Source organism: Apteryx rowi, unplaced genomic scaffold (assembly GCF_003343035.1).
Source record: "Apteryx rowi isolate R43461 unplaced genomic scaffold, aptRow1 scaffold_134, whole genome shotgun sequence".
In the NCBI taxonomy this organism is placed as follows: domain Eukaryota; kingdom Metazoa; phylum Chordata; class Aves; order Apterygiformes; family Apterygidae; genus Apteryx; species Apteryx rowi.
In genome coordinates this window covers 990916-1015972 of record NW_020447575.1, presented here as the reverse complement: position 1 = coordinate 1015972, position 25057 = coordinate 990916, and the positions used below count along the sequence as shown (strand labels likewise).

At 46.4% G+C, this 25057-nt stretch overlaps 1 protein-coding gene across 4 annotated transcripts in view; it reads right to left on the bottom strand.

The window, feature by feature from the left end:
* LSAMP (limbic system associated membrane protein) overlaps window positions 1–25057 on the bottom strand; it is a 1042261-nt gene that overhangs the window by 295858 nt on the left and 721346 nt on the right. For 2 of the 4 annotated variants that reach the window (XM_026056894.1, XM_026056896.1), the window contains exon 1: window positions 23642–24224. In XM_026056894.1, the coding sequence (XP_025912679.1) occupies window positions 23642–23796 (155 nt within the window). In that variant the 5' untranslated portion in view covers window positions 23797–24224. Of the gene's footprint in view, window positions 1–23641; window positions 24225–25057 lie in introns of those variants that run through there. The other 2 variants (XM_026056897.1, XM_026056895.1) reach the window with 2 other exon arrangements.

Here is a 25057-nt window from a genome sequence, read left to right as displayed (position 1 = left end):
TTGGTGTACAGGCATTTCAGAGAGGTGATCGAGCATGCAGGTTTCCCAGAAGGGGTAAAAAGAGGATCCTCCATAGCCACATCCCATGCACACTTCCCTGGCTGCATTCACCTGCTGGAGGCATCTCAAAGCGCTTTATCAAGCAGACAGGTATCAACTCCAGTCTGTCAGAAGGGAAACTAAAGTCCAGCCCAGAAAAGAAAGAGTTGAGAGATGTGAAGTCAGGGAAAGGAAGGGCTTCTGCTCTAGCATGCAGAAAGAGACTGCCTGGAGCAAGAGGAGGGAAGGATCTTTGTGACAGCTGGAAAGAAATTAATTTTCTTCTCTGAGGGTCAACCTTTTCAAATTACGACACTGAAATAATGTGGCACTAGAAAATAGGTAACTACGTGTCCAAACAGGGGAAACATATGCATGGAGTTGAGACTTCTTCCCAGTCTGATATGTTCACCTGTTCCTTTGGTATCCTTTTATCACACTTGGTTTTCATTCATTTGTTCTCCATTGTCCATCCGCACATGTAGAGAACATGGGATAACATGCTGAGGCCACAAGATTTATTTGCAGAGCAGATGTACTCAAGACCCACTTTGCACAGTGCGTTATTACAGAGGTAAAATGACAAGGGCTGCACAGAAGACACCTGTGCACACAAAAGCTCAGCTCTGATCAGCTGAGAGCGCTGGATTCCAGCCAGCTTGGAAAACCAATGCTTTCTGTCCATCAGATTGACAAGAACAAAAAGCAACTCCCACCTCAAAAATCCCACCAAAACAAAAACTCAAACCCAACCAGCCTGTCCTTTCCAGAAATCTTGCCAATTTAAACACTTAAAAAAATTAGAGCTTGACACCATTGCAACTTCCTATTTCTTCACAGCTGATGTTTGTAACAGGTGTTTTTGCTGCTGCATTCCCCCATCCAAAGAAAGGGGCTACTTTTTGCAGATAAAGCTGATCAGTAAATGGGTGGACGTCACCTTCTCACTGTGCAGTGAGAATCATGCACTTACCTGGACTGCTCCCATCAAAAGATCTCAAAGCACTTGATGAATAGTTCATTAAAGCCTGGCAGCACCTTTGGGAGATAGTGAAGGAACAATGAAAGATCACTTCAGTCATCACAGAAGGGCATCTCCCTTTAGACTTGAAAAGTGTAGCTTGTTAGCAGTGCACAGACGCACCACAAGACAGGTTAAGGAAGCTCTGAAGAATACTTCTTCCAGTTGAAAGTACAGAGGCAATTAAGTAGCTAGCCAAAGTGAAATTTGGCCAGGAGACAATAAAACAACCCTGATTTTTCCTCACCACTGTTTAGCAGCTTTCATTCACAGAGCTCAAAGCACTTTCTGAAGGTATTAAGTATCTTTATCCCTGTCATATAATAGATAAGGAAAGAGAAATCTGGGAAGGGGAAACGGTGTGCCCCAAAACACGCACAATGAGTCAGCAGCAGAGCAGAGCAGAGAACAAACCCCAGGTTTCCCAGTCATGCTCTCCCACACAGCATGCTAATCCCCACATTATCTCTGTGTTCACTGCATCTGGATGCATCTGTATTTAAAACTTTTCACTGAGGAGGAAGGTCTGACGCATCCAGCTGGCCAATATCCATCCTCGGCAGTAAACCCACTGATAAACTTCAGCACCTTCTCACTGCAAACCACAGATTCCCCCACCAATCATCTTCTTCCTCTCTGTATCTCTGCACAAGCACAGTATATGCTTAACAAACATCTGTTACAAACATACTAGCATTTCAGCTTGCAAAGCTATGGGCTGATGGATGTCCTGAAATGCAGAACCTGAGCCAAAAGTAGCTTAGGCTCTACTCCGAAGTATGCTCTGAGGCAAGCTGTAGAGGTAGTCAGGGGCTGCATCTGACTTCCTCAGCTTATAATGCTTCAGTTTCGGGGAGGAAGGTGGGAGCATTGCAGCCTGAGACCTGTACCCCTCCCAGGACATGCTGCTTTTCTAGAGATGGGGATGATCCCAACTGTTTTTGTGTTTTGAGAGTCGTGGTGCAGAGGGCATCCCACTACATTATTTGCAGAAGTATCTGCTGGACAAAGTTGGAGTGCACCCATGGTCGTGAAAATTTGTTTTCTCACGATGCCCATGTTGGAAGGTTGGATGAAAAAGGGCAGCCTGGCAGAGATGCACTTCGTATCAGACAGACTTGGTTGGACTAGCTCCAAGGTGCTCCTCCTCCTTACTATTTAATTACTGTGAACAAAGGTTTTAAGAGAGAGATGCTATTTGAGACAAGGCTGGTTAGTGAGATAGCCAGGTCCTTGGAGTTAATAATTAATTACCAGGCTTTCTCAGTCTTACAACATTAACTGCTTACCCCTTTAAATAGTAGTAAATTGGAGATACGTGTCTAATTAAAGTGTTGTAAAATGTTTTGGAGGAATGAGCAGAGAGAGACTGAACTTACAGAGATGAAGTGGGAGGCAAACTGCTCTCTGGGAGGAGAGGAGATGTGGGAAGGAGATGTTGTTACTATGAAAGACTGTTTTATTTTGTAATGTACCAGAGTCCTGGTGATCTGAAAGGACTTCCGGCTCTCCCCGACTCCACAGCTGCATACTCCCAGAAGAGATGAAGAAGGTAGTATACTGGATATATATGGGATTGATTTCTTCCTAGAAGGTCAAAGAGAGATCTTGAGGTCTGCTGCTATCATCAATCCATCAGATTTTGTTTTTCATATCCTAATCACAAGCATATCTTGATCCACTCTAAAGAGTTTGGGTAAGTCTACACCAACAGGCATATCCTGTACTAAAACACACTAGGTTGGAATTATTGATAGATGGAACTCAACAACACCAGGGGCTCTTACTACAGAGACATATCTGAATTTATTGTTCTTCAGAAACACAGGCTTAAAATGTCAACTGTTTTTCTTCTAATTTAAAAAAGGAAAAATAATAGTAAATCAACTCCTGGATTCCTGTTGAGTATCACATGATCTCAGTCTCTGCTACCAGTATCTTATTAGGGTGTATTTCAGGTCAAAACCACACCAAGCAGTTTTCCTATATTTTGTGCAAATGTTTTTGTGTACTGTGCTCTCCAGTGGACTCTTCCAGGAATTGAGGTCAGACACATTAAGAAGTTTGTTACAAGGCAAAAGGATTTCTTGTTCCATATGAAATAAAGTAGCTCAAATAAATTCCAACCAAAATAATTACAATGATCTAGTAAGTAACCAAGTAACAGGCAAGCCCAAAAGAGTTTGCTCTATGGGAGTGCACATTAATATGCCTCCTTCTCCATCTCCGATTTCTGTGGCTGTGTCTCATTCATCAGTCTCCAAATACCTTTCTTGCCATCTGACTACTACTTCTCCTACTCCTCACCTGTGAAAAACATCCTCGATCTAATGCCTTCTGAAAGATACTGCAAAATGTTTCAGATGAGCAGTGTGCAGAATGTTGGAGTTCTGGGGTATTACATTTCTTTGACTAACCAGGAATTTGGGTTTCATAAAGTTTTCATGCAGGTAGCTTTGGTTTTCCTTTGGCTATTTAGTATCTTGTCTTTTCATGAGACTTACGAGGGGAGATGATAAGTTGCTTGGGCAACGTCTTTCGAATGAGAAGAGTATAAAGGAAAAGACTGCTTATAATCAAAGAGCCCTTAACACTTTTCAAGAGTGTAGGGTGGAGAGACTGTAGTCCTGTCTGAATTCCGATTACTTTAATTACAATCTGCTTTCCTAAATTCCCCTTGCAGATTCAATTGGATACATTCTTCTTCTTCTCTTCTTGTCTTAAACCTGCTGCCGTTTGCCATTTAATAATTGCAAGGTTCCGCCTCAGAGGTGACTGTGCTTCAGTGATGTTTAAAAGCACAGTGACCCTTCTATGGGTATGCCGTTAAATCATTATTAAATGCAATGTGTTATCTCAAAGATTCCAGGGAAGGCTAGAAGATCGCTTTAAAAAACATAATGAATTTTAAACAAAAGGTAGACTATGACTCCATAAGACAAGAACAACAGCAAGCAGTGAATCGACTCAGTTTACAAATGACAGATGAAGCTATTCTGCTTGGCTATATGCTGTATTAAGCAAAATTTCTGACCAGGTATATGATGCCAGGTGATGCATATTCCAGAAGAAATAATCTGAGTTATCTTGTTGGCTTCCAAATTAACTGTAATTATTCAGAAAAAAAGATTTGTTTATGGCAATCTCATGAAAATCCTCTGTTCCATACAGGCAAAAAACAAAACATAATAATAGGAAGCACTGAGACTAGGAGAGAAAACAAGGCCAGGAGTGGTACTGCATTGCAATACAATATTCAGGTTCAGGTCACCCTATCTGCAAAAGATATGATAGAAATAAAAGTGGTTCAGGAACAGGTGAAAACATGGAATTAGAGGCATGGCAAAACTTCTGCAACATGGGAGGTTGAAAAGACTGGAGCTTTTTGCCTTAAAGAGGAAACAAATCAGTCTGGATACTATAGGGATATATAATAATGAACATTACAGGGAAGGCAAATACCTTGATAAACCTAGGAAACATCCCATAAAACTGAAAGACTACCTATTCGAGGCTGGATAGGATTTGCAGCTTTCCTACAATGTGCAAGTTATTTGTGGAACTCACTGCTACAAGACCAGGTACTTAAAGGCTTTTCATAAAGGGAATGCAAAGCAGTTATGTGAATAGCAAAGATTTTGATGGTCACTTAATACAGAATGGGAAAACTCTCCCCCTCCCCCAACATTACTGATATAAATCCTCTTGTTTCAGATCACAAGCAGGAAATGAGCTGTCTGGGACACAGAAGAAATTTCCTCTAACAGCAAGTTTCGCCTATTTGCCCACTTAGGAGGGCTGTATGTTTTCTTCTATAAAACCCATTAACAAATACAAGATACTGGACTAAAAGGCTTCTGCTATCATCTGCTATTGCTTTAATTCTTCTATTTGTGGGGAAATTCATGTATGCTACATAAGAGTCTGTTTGAAAAGTACTCTCTCTTAAGAGGTTTTTAAGGGTTCAGGTAAGAGAGAAGAGTGACTATCCTGTCCGTCTTAATGAGCTCATGGAGGACCTGAAAAGAAATTTCCCTTTCAGATGGCTTGTGTCCCAGCAGCAAAAAATTCCGTCCTCTATCATTTATCACCCATGCTGACTTTGAGCGATCTCCAAGAAATGCTGGATCTGGCATTGACCCATGAGGGAATGCATTTGTTCTTAGCAAACTTTTAGGGAACAGACAGCTTGCTTCAATACATTATAATTTCAGTCCCTGAAGGGACCTGCCACAGACACACCTCCAAGATTTTCAGGTCCGTCATTTCCTGTGACTCCATCTAGATCTTCTCAACAGAGCCCAGTGAGCCAGTATATATTTTGTAGCCATTTCTTTTCTTTCTTTCTTTCTTTTTGGATACCCTGCTTTATTCCTTCCCAATAATAAAATTTTAAATAAAATTTTTTTTGCAGAAAAGCAAATAAATACAACTAAAACCAACAACACTTAGCACTGCTATCCATAGGTTTCTCTTCTCAACTTTCCTGCCTCCTTTACAGACATGCATGAATACAGGTTCCTTCTTTACCAGTATGCTCATTCTCTGGATCAGAATCTCCATTTTACAGAGAGGGAAACCGAGGTACGAGCAACGTTCCGAAATTTGCTCAAGAATATGAAAGAAAGCGAGTGTTTCCAGCACATAGCTTCATTTCCACTGAATTGGAACTGCCAGCTCTGGCCTTTCTGACCACAACTAAAAAGAGATGATATACTGCTTTTGTATCATGTTGGGAGATGTTCGTGCAATATCCTGATCTAGCAGTCAGTCAGTACACAGCTCTGAATAGGAATTACAAACTGGGGCTCCAACTTGCAAAAGTTTTCATCACCTGTATTCAGCCACTAATTTGCTGAGACAAATCTCCTCTTTGAGCCTCAGTTTCTCCCACTGCAAAAAGGCAAGACGAATAGTGACTTGTCTCAAAGGGCAAATTAATTAAAATACTTTGAAAGTCAGAAATGTTAGGGACTACAGAGCCAAATATTCTCAGAGTAATTCCATGTGCTCTGGCATAGATCTGACAACAACTTATCTATATATACTTATAATAGAGGTTAACACTTTCATTTGCTCTGAGCATATTTTAAGCTCCATCACATAAAAGCAAAGTCTACATGAGGCACCACCAAGCAGAATGCACAATCATTAACTTCTGCAAAGCAGCCTTGGTGCCTCCAAAAGCACTCCAGGTAACTCAATATGAGAACAAAAAATGCAAATGAAACCAGAGAACAAGCAAGGACGGGGCAGAAATCACAAACACAGGTGGATGGCATAATATACAGCACAACGACTGCCCGAACAGGGCCTCAATGAGGCACTTCAGAGCAGCTGGGAGGGATGCACGAGGTGAAGGGTATCCAAGTGTTGGTAGAGCTCCCTGTTACTCCTTGTATCACATATGAGCAATTCTCATTTAAATATCACTGTGCAGATGCTACCATGGCCTCCCCCTGCAATGCCTGCAGGGAGCTCTTCAGCTGGCAAGCGCAGCGCAGCCCCTGTAGCCACAGACCCCCAGTGAAGGAGCATTTGCTGATGCAAACAAGAGCCCCAGCAGCAGCAAGCACTGCCCGAGGCTGAAATGGTGCCCAAGCTGCGGGGCGTCCGGCTGCTGTCAGCAAGACAGAGCCTGGCATCAGCTAGGGAAGTGGAAAGGGCTTCATCTACCACAAGGCGTTACATGCTGATCTCTGCCTGTGGACAGGGAGCAGGGGAAAGGGGGCCGAACAACTATGCTCCTAAACAGGTGCTTTTGGCTCCTCCAGGTAGTATGCATTTCTGCAGCAGCAAATAAACCCCAGTGGGGAGCAGGGAAAGGAGCCTTTAATTCTGGAAAAGCATATTACTAGTATTTCTTGTAGGAATGTTTGATCAGTCTTAACCCGTCTGTGTTGTGTTGCAGTACGACAGCCTTGCAGTCCCCAGTTCTCCCAGCCTGAGGCCCCCCCAACCAGTTCTGCCAGTGCCCCTTTCCTGCCCTGGCTATTCTAGACTTTTTCTTTTCCCAGAGCATCAGGCTCATGCATTTTACACGCTCACATCTATTTCAGGCCCAAGCCTCTTCTGAACAGCAAGTGCCATTCACATAAAAATGATGATAGGCAGAAAAAAATTAGGTTGAGAGGAAAGATTCAACAAACTTGTTCCATTTGCTGCCTGGATCAAGACCTGAACCCACAGGAAGCCTCCAGAGGTACTGTCTGCTGCAAACCTACTGTGACATTTAAGAGACCTCCTGGCAAGTCCTGGGAGCAGAGGGATGGACTTTTAGGGGAAAGCTTTTTTCTTTGCTACGCAAGGAATTGATGCTATTTATAATGATCCCTGCTGTCCCCAACTGGGCATGAAGACAATCAGCATCTGTCCATGCCATCGGGGAGACTGCAGAACCAGAGATGTTAGGTATATATCTGCGCAGCGCTTGCCGCTACAGAATCAAAGTGGCAGAGCCATAGCAAGAGAGAAGCTGTGAAGGGCTCAGCCAGTGTTGGGGAGATGAGCGGCCAAGGAAGGGGGGGCTGAAGGAGAGGCAATGGTACTGAAGGGGATGGGGTTTGTATGTGAATGTTTGTTACTTGAGATCATACAGATGGTTTCTCCTTAGAAGTGGTTTTGAAAAAGCCCCCTGCCTACTCTGTTGGAGGCCCTTTCCTGCCAGACCCAAACCCGGGGCTCCCAGATGCAGGAGGAGAGCTCAAAGGTCTTTGAAAACAGAGAGCACATTATCCTGGGGAGCTGGGAACTGGGACTCTGTGCAGGTAGTGTCACACACATTCATCTGCTCGTCCAGACAGGCAAAGCCCAGGAGCAGCGCTCCTTTGACCTGTACCTCCTGCCTGGCAACTGGTCCCCTGACTGCCTCCCTCCACCTCCACCCTGCTCTCCAGAGACACTCCCCTTCCTACTGCCCTACCCCATGGCTTTAATTCCTCTGACTTGAAGAGGGGACCCTTCCCTTCTCCTCCAGCTCCTGCTTCAGAGATGCTCCCTCCCTGCTCAGACAGAAGTTTCCTCTCCCCTGTTTCCCCCCAGACACATCCAGGTTCCCTGCAAGAGGAAGCCCCTGTGCTCCAGGCTGCCTCTGTGACATAAGTCTCCTGCTCCTCTCCCCTTCCCAGCAGCAACACAGACAATTGTTTTCTTGCTCCATGAAGCCAGTAAATGAGGCTGGCTTAGCCTGATTCTGTGAGCTGGCGCTCTGAGCCCAGGATCCGTCTTGGCACATGAGGTAACACTAGTGTGAACATAGGAGGGAAGGAGGGATTTGTGAGCCTGGAACCACACTCCTCCAGTCCTAGACACTGAGGAAAGCAGCTTCCCGAGACCAAATCAAGCAAGCTATTGCAGCCTGCAAATGTTTTGGGGCTTGGCCAGGTGACCAGGCTGCCTTCTCCGAGGCCAACAACTGCTCCAGGAGAGAGAAGATAAATCAATGCAAGGCAACATCTGCCAAGATATTGACTTTGGCTCTGCTCATGGACTGCCTGCACTTCAGAGATGGGTAATATTCAGCTTGATTATCTCTCACCCGCCAAGACGAAGTTTCTCTCTACGCTTAAAAATCACTGGGTTGAGCCAAGGAGGAATCGATCTGCAGGAGAGAAATGCTGACAAGAAAACATGAGTCGGAGACAGAACGAGAGTGGACAATGAGTGAGCAACGGAGATGGCCTCTGGCAGCTTGCCAGCCAGGTTAGCAAAACCTAGGTCACTAAAGCCTGAGAAAGATTAAGGCTGAACACATTCATCCAAACTTTACAGTAGGACCCAAAGATTTTGCTTGCATACTTCTCTTCCAGAACAGTCTTTCCTCTCTTATCCTGCTCCTCCCCCTCCCAGAAAATTCTTTCTCTACCTCCCTGCCTTGCATCCCAGCTGCAATGGAGTTTTCTGGCTACTCCATATGTCCCTGGAAGTTGCCCAATTCACTGCTTGATGAATGACCCTCAGTGGTTGCAAGGCTCCCTGTCTGCTCCTATTTGTGGCCTATGTCACATACCAACTCCCCAGTGGTGAAAGAACCGAATGGCATTCATACACCATAACCCACCCCTTGGACAGTCCCCGAGTCTCATGAGCTCTTATCCCACTGCAAAAGGGGATGTCGCATCAGGGAGATGTGTCATTTCATTAGCAGAACATGCTGACAAAGCCTCATGAGGTAAACATTCAGCAACATCATCAAACGTTTCCAGGAGAAAGCACTGAACCTTCAACTCATCTTTCCTATCACACTTATGGTAAAACACCCTCTATGTCCTGCAGGCCTCCAAGGCCAGCAGAGGAGAGAAAGATCTTTGTCAGTTTGAGAGAAACTTAGTTTTAAGGATAGTCTCAACACTGATTCCTAGCCCAGTTTTCCAGACAGGTTAAGAGTCACATGCTTCGAGTAGAGTGGCACTGATTGCAGGTGCCCTGGAGCGCATCATGCTCCTGGGATGGAAGTGGAAAGGGCAACCATGGCAAAAGAAATGGGTGAGGACCTACTGGCCAGGCTCACTTGGCTCCTTGCTGAGGCATTTCTCTGAACCTTTCAGCTGTGTTTCTGTCCAGGCTCCTGCAGTTCTCTGAGCCCAAAAGCCACACAGAATCACAGAGGAGCAGAGATGGAAGAGAGCAAAAGGAACCATCTAGTCTGTTCCTCTGTGTGAAGGATGGATCAGCTCCACTTCATCATTTGTGGCATCTGTCTCTCCTCATATGAGTCTAGGCTGTCTTAGAGCTCTCCAGTGACGGAGGTCCACAGTCTCCTGAGGCAATCTGATTCAAAATTTTACTATCTTTACTGTTTCAGGGTTCTTACTAACATTTAACCCAAGTCTCTCTTGCTGCAGTCTAAACTATTCCTCCCTGTCTTCTCCACTACGGGCATGCAGAAGATATTACTCTTTTCCTTTGCCTTTTATGTACCTACAGGCTGTTAGCATATCTCACTCTTAGTCCTCTCTTCTTTAGGCCTAGCAATCCCATTTCCACCCATCTCCCTTCACAGACTACACTGTCTAGACTTCTGATCATTCCCATTGCTCTCTTCTGGACTGCATCCAACTGGTCCTTATCTCTCTAGAAACATAAAGCCCCCCAAATAGACCCAGGGCTCTACTTCATAACGTACACAGATCAGCAAGCAGCCAGCACTATGCCTGGAGCAGGGACGCAATGCCAGTGGAGGGGGAGACACGCTAGAGAAGGACTCAACATGACATCCAATGAGACTCTGAATGATGCTGTGAAACCTGCTGCACGTCCTTCCCTCTCTCTCCTCTGGGAGCTGTATGTTGCTCCCACTTTGAGATCAACACAGAAAAAAAATGCTACTTAAAAGGCTAACTGCTCTGATCATACCCAAGGTCCTTGACCCACCTGGCCTGCATTTAAGCACCACTTCCCAACATAGGTAAAAAGGAAGCTGCACATGTTACTCCACCTTGGGCATACTTTTCAAATGGATAGACCTGCATGCCTCTGACTCATTGCCAGTACTGGAGAACAGCCGGGAGAAGAGGAAGGAAAGAAATGCCGCTCTAAAGGCCAATGAATACGCACGCAGCATGTTATGCAAGAACCCCTGTGGGCCCCCTTGTCCAGGTGAAAGTCCTACAGATGGCCCATCACTAAGCACAGTTGATGCAGTGGGGAGGCTGAGTGGGTGGACAGATAATTTGGTATTTAGCCAGAAGAACTAAAATGGGTTTAATGCAGTGTTAGGAAGACAGATTGCCTGCAGCACCTTCTGCTCCTGATTACGGATGCCAAACTCAGGTTTCCCTGAGGTGTAAAAGTAGTCAGGATGCGTGCATTGCCACAAAGACTTCAGAGTCCCAGTTTCACAAAAAGAAGTTACCACAAGGAGGATAATAAAGGGTGACTAGCACTGAGGAAACCCCCTACCCCAGCAGCTGGCTGTAGTTTATCTCTAAAAACCCCACATCCTTGTGGTCACATGCCTAATACGTGGGGCTGTCTCCAGAGTTCCTGGAAAGGCCCTCCTGCAAGCCTCTCCTCAAACGGACAAATCTGGATGAGGTGATCAGAACTCACCAGCTGTAGACCTGCTGCTTCTCTTAAAGCTCAAAGAGGCACTGTGAACACTGAGGACTTTCCACAAGACTGAAACAACACTGTCTTTTATATGCGTTTGTCTTTGCCACTTGCACAAGCTAAGCTCAGGCCTGCAGCCCAGCACTAACTTGAGTCAGGCAGGTCAGCATCTTGCAGGAGCATCAGACCACCCACCCAAGAAGGAGACATGACAAAGGACAGAAAAGCCCCCAGCTGCCTCCTTCCAACAGCAGCACCAAAGCATGCTAAGGAAGCACTCCAGCATTTCCCCTCTGCTGACAGAAGCAAGGCAGCTTTTGCTCATGAGCCTGCAGCCTCAGCTCTTGCCTGCAACCACCCCACCAGTGAACGGGCTTTCCTTCCACTCCATTTCCAGCTTGGGCTGCAATTAAAAGCAGAAGCAGAGCACTGGGATGCAACAGGCATCCAACTGCATTCCTGCTGGGAAGAGAAAGAGCTTTATTGGTGAGACAGCCCCCACTTCTTACTAGCCCCCCTGTCCCTCCCTTCCTATGAGCTCTCAGGACAAATAGGCACCAGGCATTCAGTATAGGAACAGAAAATAAATACACTGGAAATACTCAGCAGGCCCAGCCTGAATACAATGCGCTGATTGAGTGGCCATGCCCAGCGAGGGAGCTCAGAGCCTGCACTATGATCTACAGCAGAAGGACACAGGGCACTGCAGCCTCTGAAATGCTCCTGCATCTTTTTCTGTTTTTTCTTTTCTTTTTTCCCCAGCCTCCATCCTTATTCTGCAGGTCCAGGAAGGAGGGAAGTTTAAAGGAAATCAGAGCTGAGCAAAGAGGGAGAAAGAAAAGGAGAATGGGGAGGGAGCTGGAGTCAGGAATAAGTGTGCGTGTTGGGGAGGGGCAAGAAGGAGATGGACTGACACAGAGAAAGCAAAGGTGGGGGGGAAGAGAAAGAGAGAGAGAGAGAGAAGATGGAGCAGGCAAAAGAGATGTGACTGACAGCTTCATTAAGCAAAGTGGCAGGCTGGATCAGGGAACTTGCCAAGCAGAGGGAGCTGGGGGTGAGTTGCAAGAGGGGAGACAGCTGCAAAAGAGATATTCCACCTCTCTCCTTCTGATGAACTTATCCATCCTTCCTCAGTGGACAAACTTCGGCATACACACTCTGCCCTTTCTCTTGCCCTAGCAGCAAGGGGCAGTCAAGGTTGGCAGTGGAGGGAAGGCGAATGAGGTGCAGCACATGCACAACTCGAAGGCTCTGTGCACACTTTGAGAGACAGCAAGCGCCAGGTATAAACAAGCCCCTGGACTCTCCTCTAACAACAGGTCCTGTGGGTCTAGTCAGTGAAAGAGGTAACTTCTTTTGTGTCCCTCATCAGGGTGTGATTTCTCATTACTGATGCCCATATTTACCGTATACGCATATACTGATACCCACATGCACCATAAGGGGTACTGCCCAAACACATGCTGCCCTCAACAGTTTACCGTCCAGAACAGTGGCTGCTTTGTGTAGCACACAGGTGAGAACGACAAACTATGTATACTTCTTTATGCTTGCTGCCTTGTTTTTTGATAAACACAAGGCCAGTACTACCAGGAGCCCATTTCAGAAAACAGCCATTACTGGGAAAGTTAAAGGGGGAAGTCATTATAGGGGGGCTGCCCTTCTGTAACTTCTTATCACAAAGTCCTTAGTCCGCATGATCTAAAGCCAGGTATTCACACTGTACTTGCTTGCAAGTGTAAGGCTTGTCTTAAAACACAGCCAGCACTCCCTTCTCAATCCAGTCACACCCAGGAGTGATTTCAATTAAATAGCAGCATAATCCACGAAGCAGACAAACACGTCTGTGCATCCGTACAGCAGGTATGTGCCAGCAACTGTGCTGATGTGTGCGTCACTTTTCCATGGCATGTCAAAGGGATCTGGAAAGTGGCTCGCTGCCTCATGCGTACGCTCATCCAGGTGGCCCTCCTGTCGTGCTGCTGGCCAGCCCAGAGGTCAGCAGCACGGGGCAACTGGATGGGGAAAGAAACGGCCAACTTGGGGAAGGCAACCAGTGCACCCAAAATGGGTTATTTAAAAAGACAGATGGGTAGATGGTGAGACTGTGGATCCTCAACACAGCTGCAGGGCAGCCAGGATGAATCTGCGGGGCCGGCCAGGAGCTGGGGCCGCAGGGACAGAGGCTGTCCAAGAAATGGCAGGCGGCTGCAGAAAGACCACCTCCGCTTAATCAGCACGCAGAAGTAGCATGCAGAAGGCAACGGGGTGGCAGATGGGAAAAGGGGAAGGGGGCTGCAGCCATCCCTCCCCATCTCCCACCACAGCCCTGACCCCGGGAACTTCACACCTCCCCTGTCCTTTGACCTGAGAAAGCTGTTAATAAACCCATCTGCTCCAACAGGAGGAGCAGACACCACCAAACCGTGTCTCATATGTGCCCTCTGCTCATACACGGAGGGTGGCTCAAATCCCCCCACCCCCAGCACTGGGCCCCCATAAATGACTGCCTCAGCTGGCATTAGCTCCCTGCTCAGTAGCTGCGGGGAGGGAGATGATGGATTATATCATATTATATTATAGTTCGCATATAGCTATTATATTATATTACATTATAGTTTGCAGATAGGAGCCAATAATTTCCAGGGAGTAATCACTCCCCGAATCCAGCTTTTCACCAGGTTTAGAGGATGCCCTGGAGCAGATTGGGGTTTTGTAAAGTCCCTGAGCTACCTGCAGTCACTCAGCAGGGTTTCTACTGTGTAGTCGCATTATTTTTTTCCCCCCTCTTGAACACTTTTAAATTCCAGTGTGCTTACTTGTATTTGGTCCCCTCTGTCATGTGCTCTCCTTTCCACTTCCCTGAATACATGGCCTGACCATGGACAAAGTCCTGCCAACTCCTTGGGAATCTGGGCTGGAGGTTAGGAATTGGGTGCTTTATTAAGGAGCTGGTGAGGAGTCAGCCAGGCTTTGTCACTTTGGCTCCTCTCCGGAAAAGGCAAAGAAAGAGATAATGATGTTAGACCATTTTAACCTTTCTTTTTCTGAGCTTGATAGACCTGGCCTGAAGCACCTTTCCTAGAAAAAACAGGCTGCTGTAAGATTGATTGGTGGGGTGCAGAGTTTAAAGGTAATTTTCTCTTGTCACATGCACATAAATTATTGTGGCTCAAGCTGAGATCAGCTCCACATTGCACTTGTTCGACTGCTTTTATGCCAGGGCTCTGACAAGGGGTTGTGAGAACCATGTTCACTGCTCCCCAAGCAACATCCTATGAATTATATAGGATAAACTATATATATAAATGTGTGTGTGTGTGTATAAATATATATATCAAGAGCAACACAGGAACAGACACGAAGTAACCACGTGTATGGGGGTGCACATGCCCGCAGATCTGTGCAGCCACAGAGTCCCAGCTGCAGAAGGTGCAGCGAGAGCCTTGTTTGCTCGTCCATGAACCCGTTTGAAATGTTCTGTCGATGAGCGCCAGGGCAAGCAAAGCTCAGCCACTCAGATTATTCACAAGGGGGAACAGAGAAAAAAAAAAGATGCACATGCACACAAAGGAAACACAGCTGCAGCCCAACTGAATTCATTTTTAACATTCATGAAAATATTCACAGAACACTTCAGTGCTATTTGCCTAAATCTTGCTGTTTGGAGTAAACACTTGAACTGGCACAGGCAGTATGTTTGAGGTGCAATGCATTGGGGATTAGCTGTGGCTCTTGGCCCCAAGTTACAGATTCACACTGTGTTCCTGAGTACGTATGGCCCCCTTACTTCAAGGCACAGATTCAGTCTGTCACCGCATAGTTTCTGACTCTTAGCCCTGTCACAGCCAAAAAGACTGTGAGAGCCCACAGCCATCGCATTCCACATACATCACAATCTTACACAACAAAGGCGCTCGCGTTCTGCCAAATTCGAACACAAAAACAACTGCAAACAATGAGAGTTCTGGCACACATCTGGTTTGGGGCGGGGGGAGACCTCTTTCCTCTCCTCCGCTTCCCCCTCCCTTTCCTTTACTCATCCCCTTCATTGGTTTCTTTCCCTGAGCATCCTAAGCAGCTCACACAGGGGAAAATGCTACAGCACACAAGGGAGACTCAGCTGAAGCCCTGAAGACAAGAGCTGTATGAGTTGTCTCTTCCTCCACCATAAATACAGCTTAGACTGCAACTGGATAATTGGCTAAGTGCCTGTCAGCTTAATAACAGAGAGAGAGACAGACAGACAGACAGATAGACAGACAGAGGGAGAGATTTATATTTACTATTCAAAGTCGTGGATGCTGCCTACCAGTGGATTTCAATATGGGTTTTGTTTGCACTGCGAGGCAAGAAAAGTGAACGGATGCAGAGCTCAGAGTCACAGTCTCCCTCGCGCAAGGATGGACGCCCGGTCTGGGACAGAGGGATTGGGAAAGCAGAGAGCCAAAGGCAGCTGCTGTGCAGCTCCAGGGTCATTCCTGGTTACAGCATTGCTGGATTCCCAAACCAGAAAGCACCAGTGTAACCACTGCTGAGACACTACCATCACTGATGCACTGAGAGCTGCCAAACCTTGTTGGGGCACGGACAGCAGTGGGTCTCCAATGTGGTCACCCCGGTGCTGGGGGACTCCAGAGTGGGGTGGATGCAGTGGCACCGTGAATGGCAGGGGAACAGCAGTGTGACCACAGTCGTTTCACACCACTGCACAGCATGGGACTGCTTTGGCAGCCTGAGCCCTCTTAGCCTTTCTTCCCCCTTGCAAATCTGCTGCTCCTCTAGGAACACATCTAAGGAGCGTGTCTGTGAAAAGAAACCACTTGTTCACATCTTGTCTCTCATATGAGGTGGGAGGGTGAAGGGTGTGTGTTGACGAGGAGCCTCCCTGCTCCTCTCAAGTTTTTGCTACCTCCCTCTGCCACAGAAATGCAAATTTCAGTGGTGAAAGTGGTGCAGGGTGCTACTTGAAAGGCACAGTATTAGCCAGATCTACCATGGTGTTAACCACCAAGCAGCAGCAGAGGAAGATGCCAAAATTCTCTTTGCTAGTTGCTTTTTTTCCTTAACAGTTGTAGCAACTGAGGCACAGTGAAGAGAAAGGGCACTCTGAGCATTAGAGATGGTTACAGAAGTCCAAGCGTGAAAGTCAGAAAGCAATGTAGATCTCCAAGCGAACAGCCTGTTATCCTATCTGTCAGGCAGCACTGCCTCTCGGGTACACAACACTGGCAACTTTATAAAGTGTATATGAATAATTGTACAAGCACATGCAAACATTTTTTGTTTTTAAATAGGAGCAAATGTAGAGAAATACACATTTGTGCACAGGCACACGCAAGCACAGACCTCCGTGTGTTACTGCGAAGTATATGTTGAACTCCAGCCCAGTCTGAGTGGGCTCAATTCCATTAAGTTAGCTCTGGCTAAAAAAGCCCAACTTCAGCAAAATCAATAGAGTTGCAGCAGGGCTACTTCTCTGCTCTTTGCACAGGGCCTAGCACAATAGGGGCACTTTGGGGGTCACACTGGGCCTCTTCCACCCGACTGAGTTGCTCCTGACAATATCTACAGAAATACACATGGGCAGAAGATATTGGCTGTCCAGATTATTTTGAAATAGCTGTTTTCTAGGCAGCGGTGAAACTCATCGTTATTAGTTCCCATTACTTACCATAAAACCAGACATGTTAGATGTGCCTGAAGCCTGAAGCAGATGCTTTGGTGTTAGATTCAGCTGAAAATCACATTCGTTTCTTCTTCAGAGAGAGAGGAGTAAAAGAAAACTCAGCAAATTTCTGACTTCACCTTTGTGGCCTCTATTGCACTTACTCCAGAAGAGCATGAGTTCATGCAAGCCAAAATGAATTTTGATGGACAACAAAACTAGGCACCTTCAATGAAAACAGCTAAATTCACTCTTGCGGTAAGCCTGCTGAAGACAGGCAGCTGCATCAGCACTGAGTCGGCCCTGCAGTTCCATCAGAATCAGACGCCTATGTATCTGGATATAAAGGACAGGTATGTGCAATATATATTTTGAAAACTTATAGTTAAGAGACTGCGAATTCCAGGAACTGCAAGCTATTTTAAGACTAGGTCTTTCCTCATGACCTGCTGGGGAGGGGAGCAGAGTAGAAGAGGGGTACAGACTCAGAGACACTCCAGGTAACACGTACCACTATATAAATTTTAATGCCAACTAAGTAGGAAAACATATAGTACTTAGCTGCAAACTGAAATGTATGTGCAGACTCAGGGGAGGAGGTTAAAGCTAGTCTGATGCTGTCTCTCCTCCTCCACCTTTTTGAATGCAAGCTATACATACAGTGTTGTTAAACATAGTATCACCGTAAAAAAGAATCTTTCCTTTTTTAATATCCATTCAGCCTTTGCTTGTGATGTATTAGTCCCACCTCTCAGGAAAAACAGTATTGCAAAGGCCCCTCTCACCACTGGGCATGCTATATAAAAACATTGTGTGTATGTGAGAAGGAGAGATGCTAATCTCCAGCCTCTGACCATGTACATATTGCAATGTCTTTTATCATATGTATGCACACACACTCACATATCTATGTATGCATGTATGCCTTCATATAATGGCACCATCTGCTGCCAGACCTGGAAGTTTTGCAACATCATCTGTTACTGCATTTATACATTTCTTTTCATATTTTAGTTTTTTTTTTTTTTTAAAAAAAAAGGAAAATACCAGCAGAGCCCAGACCCTTTTGCACAGATCCTGACATCCCTTCTCTACATACGTAACCTATACATGATAATGAATGCTCTGTATATACCAGAAAACAAAGAAGCCTCTCTGGGTCTTGTAGTCAATACCAATGCAGATCAGGACATACGAAGGAAACCTTGTTTGTCACATTCGTTGGGTTGCTGCATCACTGAGCCAAGAGGCAACCCCAAGCTAACAGATAGGTCAGCAGGCTGGGCGCGTCTAAGCCCTGCTGTGCAACCTTGGGCAAGTCGCTTCACCTCTGGGCACCTCTTTCTCACCCCCAGCCTCTGCCCGTCCCGACTAATAGCCTGCAGGCTGTGTGGAACAGGGCATCTTTCTTACGCTGTGCTCGTATAGCACTTAATACAAAGGGTGCCTCATCTTAGTGGTGGCCTTTAAGTGCCACAACAATACTACTAATAATCAAGGTTACAATTTTACTGCCAGGACCGTATTATTATGTAGCATTATACCTTTGAACATGCCTATTCTCATTTCTAGCAAAGGGCTCAGCTCAGTGCTTCCTGTTATAAATCAAATGCTAATTATAAGTGTAATCTGAACTGCTTTTACTTTTCTTTTAAGCTGACTGCATAGGGCATAAACTTTGTTGTGATGCTGTGTTGCTATTTTGCCTGAGGTGCCTTTGTCCTCAAACACAGCTCCACATGTACGATATCAGTAAAATACTAGGAGGCCAAGAAAAGAGTTTGCATGAATTGCTTATATTACAGGATTACACCAACAGTGCTGTCGTTACTGCTGGAAATTTGATCCTAGCTTATCCTTTGATACATGTAACTTTAAGAAACTAATTGCCCATTAGGATGAAAGTTCCTATACATGCTATCAAGCCAAAACTTCATTTTATTTAAAAAGACCTGGTAAAAATGGAAATTGCACACTCAGTTAAATGCTGGTTTTCCTCAGTGCATCAGAATCAGATTGATTTAATCTTTGATGAAAAGTTGATGCTTGGAAAAAACTCGAGAACAATGAGCCAGATTCTGAACTTGGCTTGATCCCAGTTCTCCAGGGGGCTGAGCATCCTCTGAGAAGCACTCAGCAGCTTAAGCCCTGCATGAGTCGCTTGTACCTCTTTAGCAGTCCCCAGCAATCTGCCCCAAAGACAAATGCGGCTTTTCTGGCAGTGCCTTTGGGTTTTTGTGGATTTGTACTGGTATAACTGAGCAGACTGGGACTGGAATGTGACCCATTTTGTTTCCAGCTAATGATGAGCTCCATTTCAGAACTGATTAAAGGCCAAACTTGTCCTTGTGCTGGAACCACTCAAAGCCCTGGGCAACCTGCAAGTCCCACTGAAGCCCTTGAAATAGTGCTTTAAAGGCACTTTGCAGGAGTGGGCCCACCATGATGGTCCCTGGCAGAGGTGGCCATTTCATCTCCCACACAGTGCAGGTATCTTCTCCCACCGCATGGGCTGCATCGCCATTTTGCCTCCAACCTAGTGCAAGCATCAAATGCGACAGTGAGGCACACTTCCCTCCCTCCCTGGTTTGTGGGAGCTGCCCTCCATTATTGCATGCGTCCCTGCTTAGCCAACATACTTCTGTTTTGTATCCCTTCCCTCCCACCCATGCAGGCTGAAAGGTTAGGAACAAAGCACAGGGTCCCTGCCTTTCTTCAGTCAATACTTGCAGAGAAAATGATGTGGAAAGGGAGTGGTAGGGGGGTACAGCTTACTTTCCCCTACACTTCAGTGGCACTGGATGGCTCAGCATCTCGTGCGATGAAGCCACTCTTGATGCATGATTGGATGAGCTCCAAGAGGTGCAAAAGGCAATGACAAATTTCACTGAGCTGTGCAGAAGATGCCCATGACTTTGGAGAAAAGAGCCTAATTCTGGAGGTCTGGGAAATCCTTTCACCAATTTCTACTGGGGGAGCACCTACAGAGCCCAGCGCTTTTTCCTACTGTGCTAGGCAAGGAACAAAAGTTTAAGAAACACCACCAAAACATCTAATAAATCCTCAAAGGCCCCTTGTGGAAGAGCTCAGCAGCAACTATCTCCATTTGGGAAAAGGCTGTGGCATGGTCCCATGCTATGGAGAAAGACAGGAGCGGATCTGGGATTCAGCGCTTCAGCGAGCACTTCTACATTCAGGGAAAATGTTGACACAGTGAGATTGTATATTTAGATACACAGACGAAAGATTTGGGGTTGGGACTTGGGTTTTTTTTTTTTTTCCTGTTATGGTTAGTTTGGAGTTTGCATTTTGGTTGATTGGAGATTTTTTTTTTTTTATGTCAAGCAGGGAAATTCTATACAAAACCTGACAACCCCATGACTGTGATCTTGTAAGCAAAACGCTCTCCAGAAATTCTAGCGCACAGCTCCCTCTCAATCATCAAAATAAGACACACTGTCCTTCTTCACTTGCTGAAATCAGGGTTAAAAAAAAAAAAAAAGGAACCTAAGTAAGTCACACCCTTACAACCCTGACAGAGTGTCTGGTGCACAATGTCATCTTTAAAACACGCTGCTCTATTTTCTTGGTTGTAGCTGGACAAAACACTAGTATCTATGCTCAGACCTTCTCACCTGCTATGGCTTTCAGACCCCTCCTCCCTTTCAGCCTTACTCTGAGGAGCTGACCATTAACCTTTTCCCTGGGGATAGTCTATCACAAGCTATTTTTATTCTCAATCTCTGCAATTCTCTGACTAACCTCCTCATGCCAAGTACTCACTAAAAGTCACCAACCTTCAGCAAGGCCAACAAATGAATCAAATCTGCTGCCAGGACATTTAGGAGATGAGCCAATATAGTGTTAGGAACATTTTTTAAAAGTCCATAGCAGGGGGATATTTTAAATGCCATGGCTTTAAAAAGTCATATCCAAACTTCCCAGTATAATTCTATTCTGAGGTACCAAAGAGCAGATGAAACTCCAGAGGAGTGGCTTCCTTTAGAGACAATAGGGCTTATGATGGGAAACTATTTTCCTCCACTTCATAGATCAATCCATCCACCCATTTTCTACCTACAAGTGTAACACTACATACAAATGTATAAAGGCCCAAAGGAGAAGAATCAGTTAGAATATCCTGTCTTCTGTGCTTTGCTGAATGATTTGCACCACAATTTACATTAACAAAGTGTCGGAAGTTCTATTATCACTATGTGTGCTGCCTTTAATTCTCTGCAAATGCACACCCTTCCTTCTCCCTCCTACATTTTCACTTCCTTTCAAGCTACTGGATGGAGCTACTGTGTGCTGGTAAACTGCTGCTGTGTGCTCTCCCTGCCCTCTCTGAAGTGGATGCATAGCAAAGATAGGTGATATGATCTCTGTAAAGAAATCTCTTACCTATCTCTCTACGGAGGCAGAGATCTGCTCTGAGCAGGGTTAGTACAGATCATCTAATAGCTTTTCCCCATCTAGCTCTTCCACTTGTGCTGTCACTAGTGGATCTGTAGCAGAGAGAGAAAGAGATGCTGGGAGATTTTTAAACACAAGGCTGTCTTAAAGTGAGTTATGTCTTGGAGGGGTGGGGGAGAAAGAGGCAGGGGGAACTAGCAAACACCCCTTTGCTTTGAACCTGCGGGAATGAAATGTCATCCTGCAGGACCTAAAGTGGGCTGGACACAGGGATCTGAGGATCCAAAGGAGGCAGGGAAATGTCCCAGGCAACCTGGGACTGGTCCCAGGCAGAGGGAGGGGAGACAACTGCCCTTCTGAGGAGGCAGAAAAAGCATATAACCTGTTGGATCTACTTCAAGAGCTCAGAAAGGCAGGCTGCAGGATGAAGAGCCTGTGCTCTGTCCACAGTCACTTCTGACAGAAATGTGCCCTGCCAGGAAGCCTGTATTGCTTGGGGCAAGCACTAACAGGATGGGGAGGTGTGTTGCTCCTGCGAACTGTGTCACTTGGCACACATCTGGCTGACACAGCTGGATCACCTCATTAAGATGTTTTATTACAGGGCCTGACATAACACTGGCAAGCTGCACTCTCTCCACACACACATGCAGACACCAAAAACACTCCCACATGTAGCCCCATTCAGCTTGCTTCCAAATGCTTTACACGCCGCACATGCAGACACCATCTCCACCATCCACTCGGCCCTCTCTGCTGCAAATACAGCTTTAGCACACAGTGTCTAGATAAACTCAAAGGATCCAAGGTTAAGTGGGAAATAGAAATCCAGTGACCCCTGGCTGGGCAAGCGAGTTTAATGACTTGTCTGCTGCCGTATGTAACAAACATGCCGACAAACATCTGCCTGAGCTGCCTCTCCAAAGTAAAGGGCTGATAGAAGGGATCTGCCTTTAAAGACAGGGATAAAGTCAGCTGGGAATCCTGCTAAAAAAGGGTTAATGGGATATACGAATTGCTACTGAGCGAAAGGGAGGGGAGAGGAGCCTGGAGTCAGAGGCAACACCCGTTGTTAGGTGTTTTCCGTGTTGCATCTAAAACCCTTTTATAGCATATGCAAGGCAGATGAATTACTCTGTAAATCCTATTACTCCAAGTGGATAAATCTTACATGCAAGTTAACAAGTCTGGAGAGCTGGGGAATGGAAGCTGCTGAATGGATATTCCAGGATCAAAACAACACAGCACGCACACACACACACACACACCCCTCTTCTAGCATCCTTCTTCCCTGATCCCATCTTGCTAGCTCACATACCCCTCTGTCATTAAATGGGAGGGATGCAGGACACAGGGGATCATGTAGCAGGCCATTTGGTGACATCTAGCAGGATTTATTTCAGAGGAAGAGAAAGAAAACTTTGCCACTGCCGTTAGCTTTGCTAGGGAATTGCTCCCTTGATGCTTCAGGGTTTGTGCACTATCAGCTCCTCATACAGATTACAGACTTATTTTAAATTATGTCCAGTAGTTTTATGGCCATAATATACTGTGTGCACACACACAGAATTTTCCTTCAGTAGGAAAGTTACTGAAGGTAAGTTGAGCAAGGCAAAATTCAAGAAAGAAGCCCACAGTAAAAAGGTGACTGGATTACAGTTATTTGGGACACTCCTAGCTGAAAGCCCAAGTAGTCTAGGGACCACCTTTTCAAAACGTGCACAGCGAATACAGAAATGTAACACTCAACATTACTAGTGAGTGAGGCTTCGTGTGCAAAGCCACCCTCAGCACAAACGTTCAGATATGCAGGCACTGCATACACCCATTTACTTGGCCCCGCAAAGAAACCAATACTGTGAATGATGCATAAGCTTCATGGACATTGGAGCTCTTAGTCCATTTTTTCACCAGCCTTTCAACTACTGTATCCATTTCCCCTCCCCTCCGAGCACAAAAATAAATAAATAAAATTAAAAGCCAGAGTTTCCCCAAAGAACTTGCCCAAGAGTTCTGGCAGCACCAGGGATAAAGTTTTTGCATAGGTATGAAAAGAAGTAGGGAAAGATCAATGGAACATCTGGCAAGCACAGCTGGATCCCTTTTCCATTTCTCTATTGATACTGCAGAACTGGTGGAAAACGTACATTCACAAGTGCTGGCTAACGTGAACAGCTCTTCTTTCCCCACTGAAATTCTTTTGATCCAGAGCACTACACAGAGAAGTGGTAGCAAGAGGCTTTCAAAAGCTTTGCAATTTTTGATATTAAAGCACAAACACGCATGCAGAGCTGTGTTGTAGCAGCTGCTGCTACTGCAGTTCAAGAGATTAAACCCCCCCACACACTCTCACATAAACATATACACACGCACATATATATAATATCACATGTATATGTGTACAGATATAGAGATATAGACAAGGAAAAGTTGGCAAAATGCCCTACCTGAGGATGGCTGTATCCCCCTGCCTCACGGTGATGTTATCGGTGCCTCGAGTAAAATCCACGCTGCGGACTGGCAGCCCTGTAGGGAGAAGGCAAAGCAATCTCAGTAGGACCAGTGGTAATTGCTTCCGATCAGGCTGAGCCCTTGCTACCATGGCTGGTCTCGTTGAGTTTCTCTGTCAGTACTTGTCTCTCTCTGGAAGCGTATATACAGATGGATAGATATAGAAAGAAAAACAATAATAATAATGTAAAACTCTGTCTCTGATCGACAGCCCCAGATAGGGGAGGCGATTTCACAGTCCTTCTTAACTGCCACTTTCTCTTGCTCTTTTCAGTCTCTTGTTGTCTTCTTTCCCCCCAACCTCTTTCCTTTTTTTTAAGGCTTTCCAAAGAGTCTTAGCGCAACCTTCAGTCAAAAAAGAAAGAAAGAAAAAAAAAACAGAGAGAAACGTGTGTGTGTATGAAAGGTAGATCAAAATGAAGCAAGAAGAAAAAGTCAGGTAGCAAAATAATAATTTTTTTTTTTCTTTTAAATCAATCCGTTCGGAGTGGTGGAGAGAGGTGAAAAAAAGGAAGAGGAAAAACAAGAGTCCTGTGTTCCTGCGCCGCGCGTGCGGGCGGTCCTGCTCCAGTGCGTGGCTGTGCAGTCTCTGAGCACCGCGCTCCCTTCCTAACCCACTTTCCCAGGCGGAGCGAGGGAGGGAGGGAGGAAGGGAGGGAGGGATCCTCACTCGCGAAGCGGCGGCTCAGCGCTACGGCGGGAGCCGGGGGGAGGCCGCGGCCGCGGCGCCCCCCTCCGCGCAGCCCACCCCGCGGCTCCGCGGCCCCGCATGTCCCCACGGGCAGCGGCCGGCCCCATCGCAGCCGCTGCTGCCCGGGTTGTCACGACAACGGCTTCATCCGCGGCCTGGCCGGGCCTGGGGGGGCTGGGGGGACCCCGCGGGGGCGGGCGGAGGGCGCTGGGGAGGGAAAAGGCAGGGAGGGCCGCGGGCAGGGGAGCGAGGCACCGCGGCGGGGAGAAGGGACGGTGAGGGCTGGGGAAAGGGGGGGTAGAAAGGCAGGGAGGGCAGGGGATGGGAGAGGAGGGGAGGCTGGAAAAGCAGGATGGGGGGAAATAAAGAAAGAGAGGGAGTGAGACCAGGGAGCTGGAAGAAGCGGACGGCGAAGCAGAGAGCAGAAGGCAGAAAGAGAGGGAGGCTCGGGGAGCTGGGTAGGGAGGACGGGGGGAGACGCACTGAGAAAAGAGGGGCCGCGAAGCTGCGGCCAGAAGTGCAAACAACTTGGCTGCGCGGCCCGAAACCACAAGCCGGTGGATTTAAAGAGGAACATTCTTGGCAACGAACGGCCTTTGCAGCCTCAAACCTCGCTTTTTTACCCCTCTCGGACTTTCTCTCCGCAGATAAACAGTTGTAC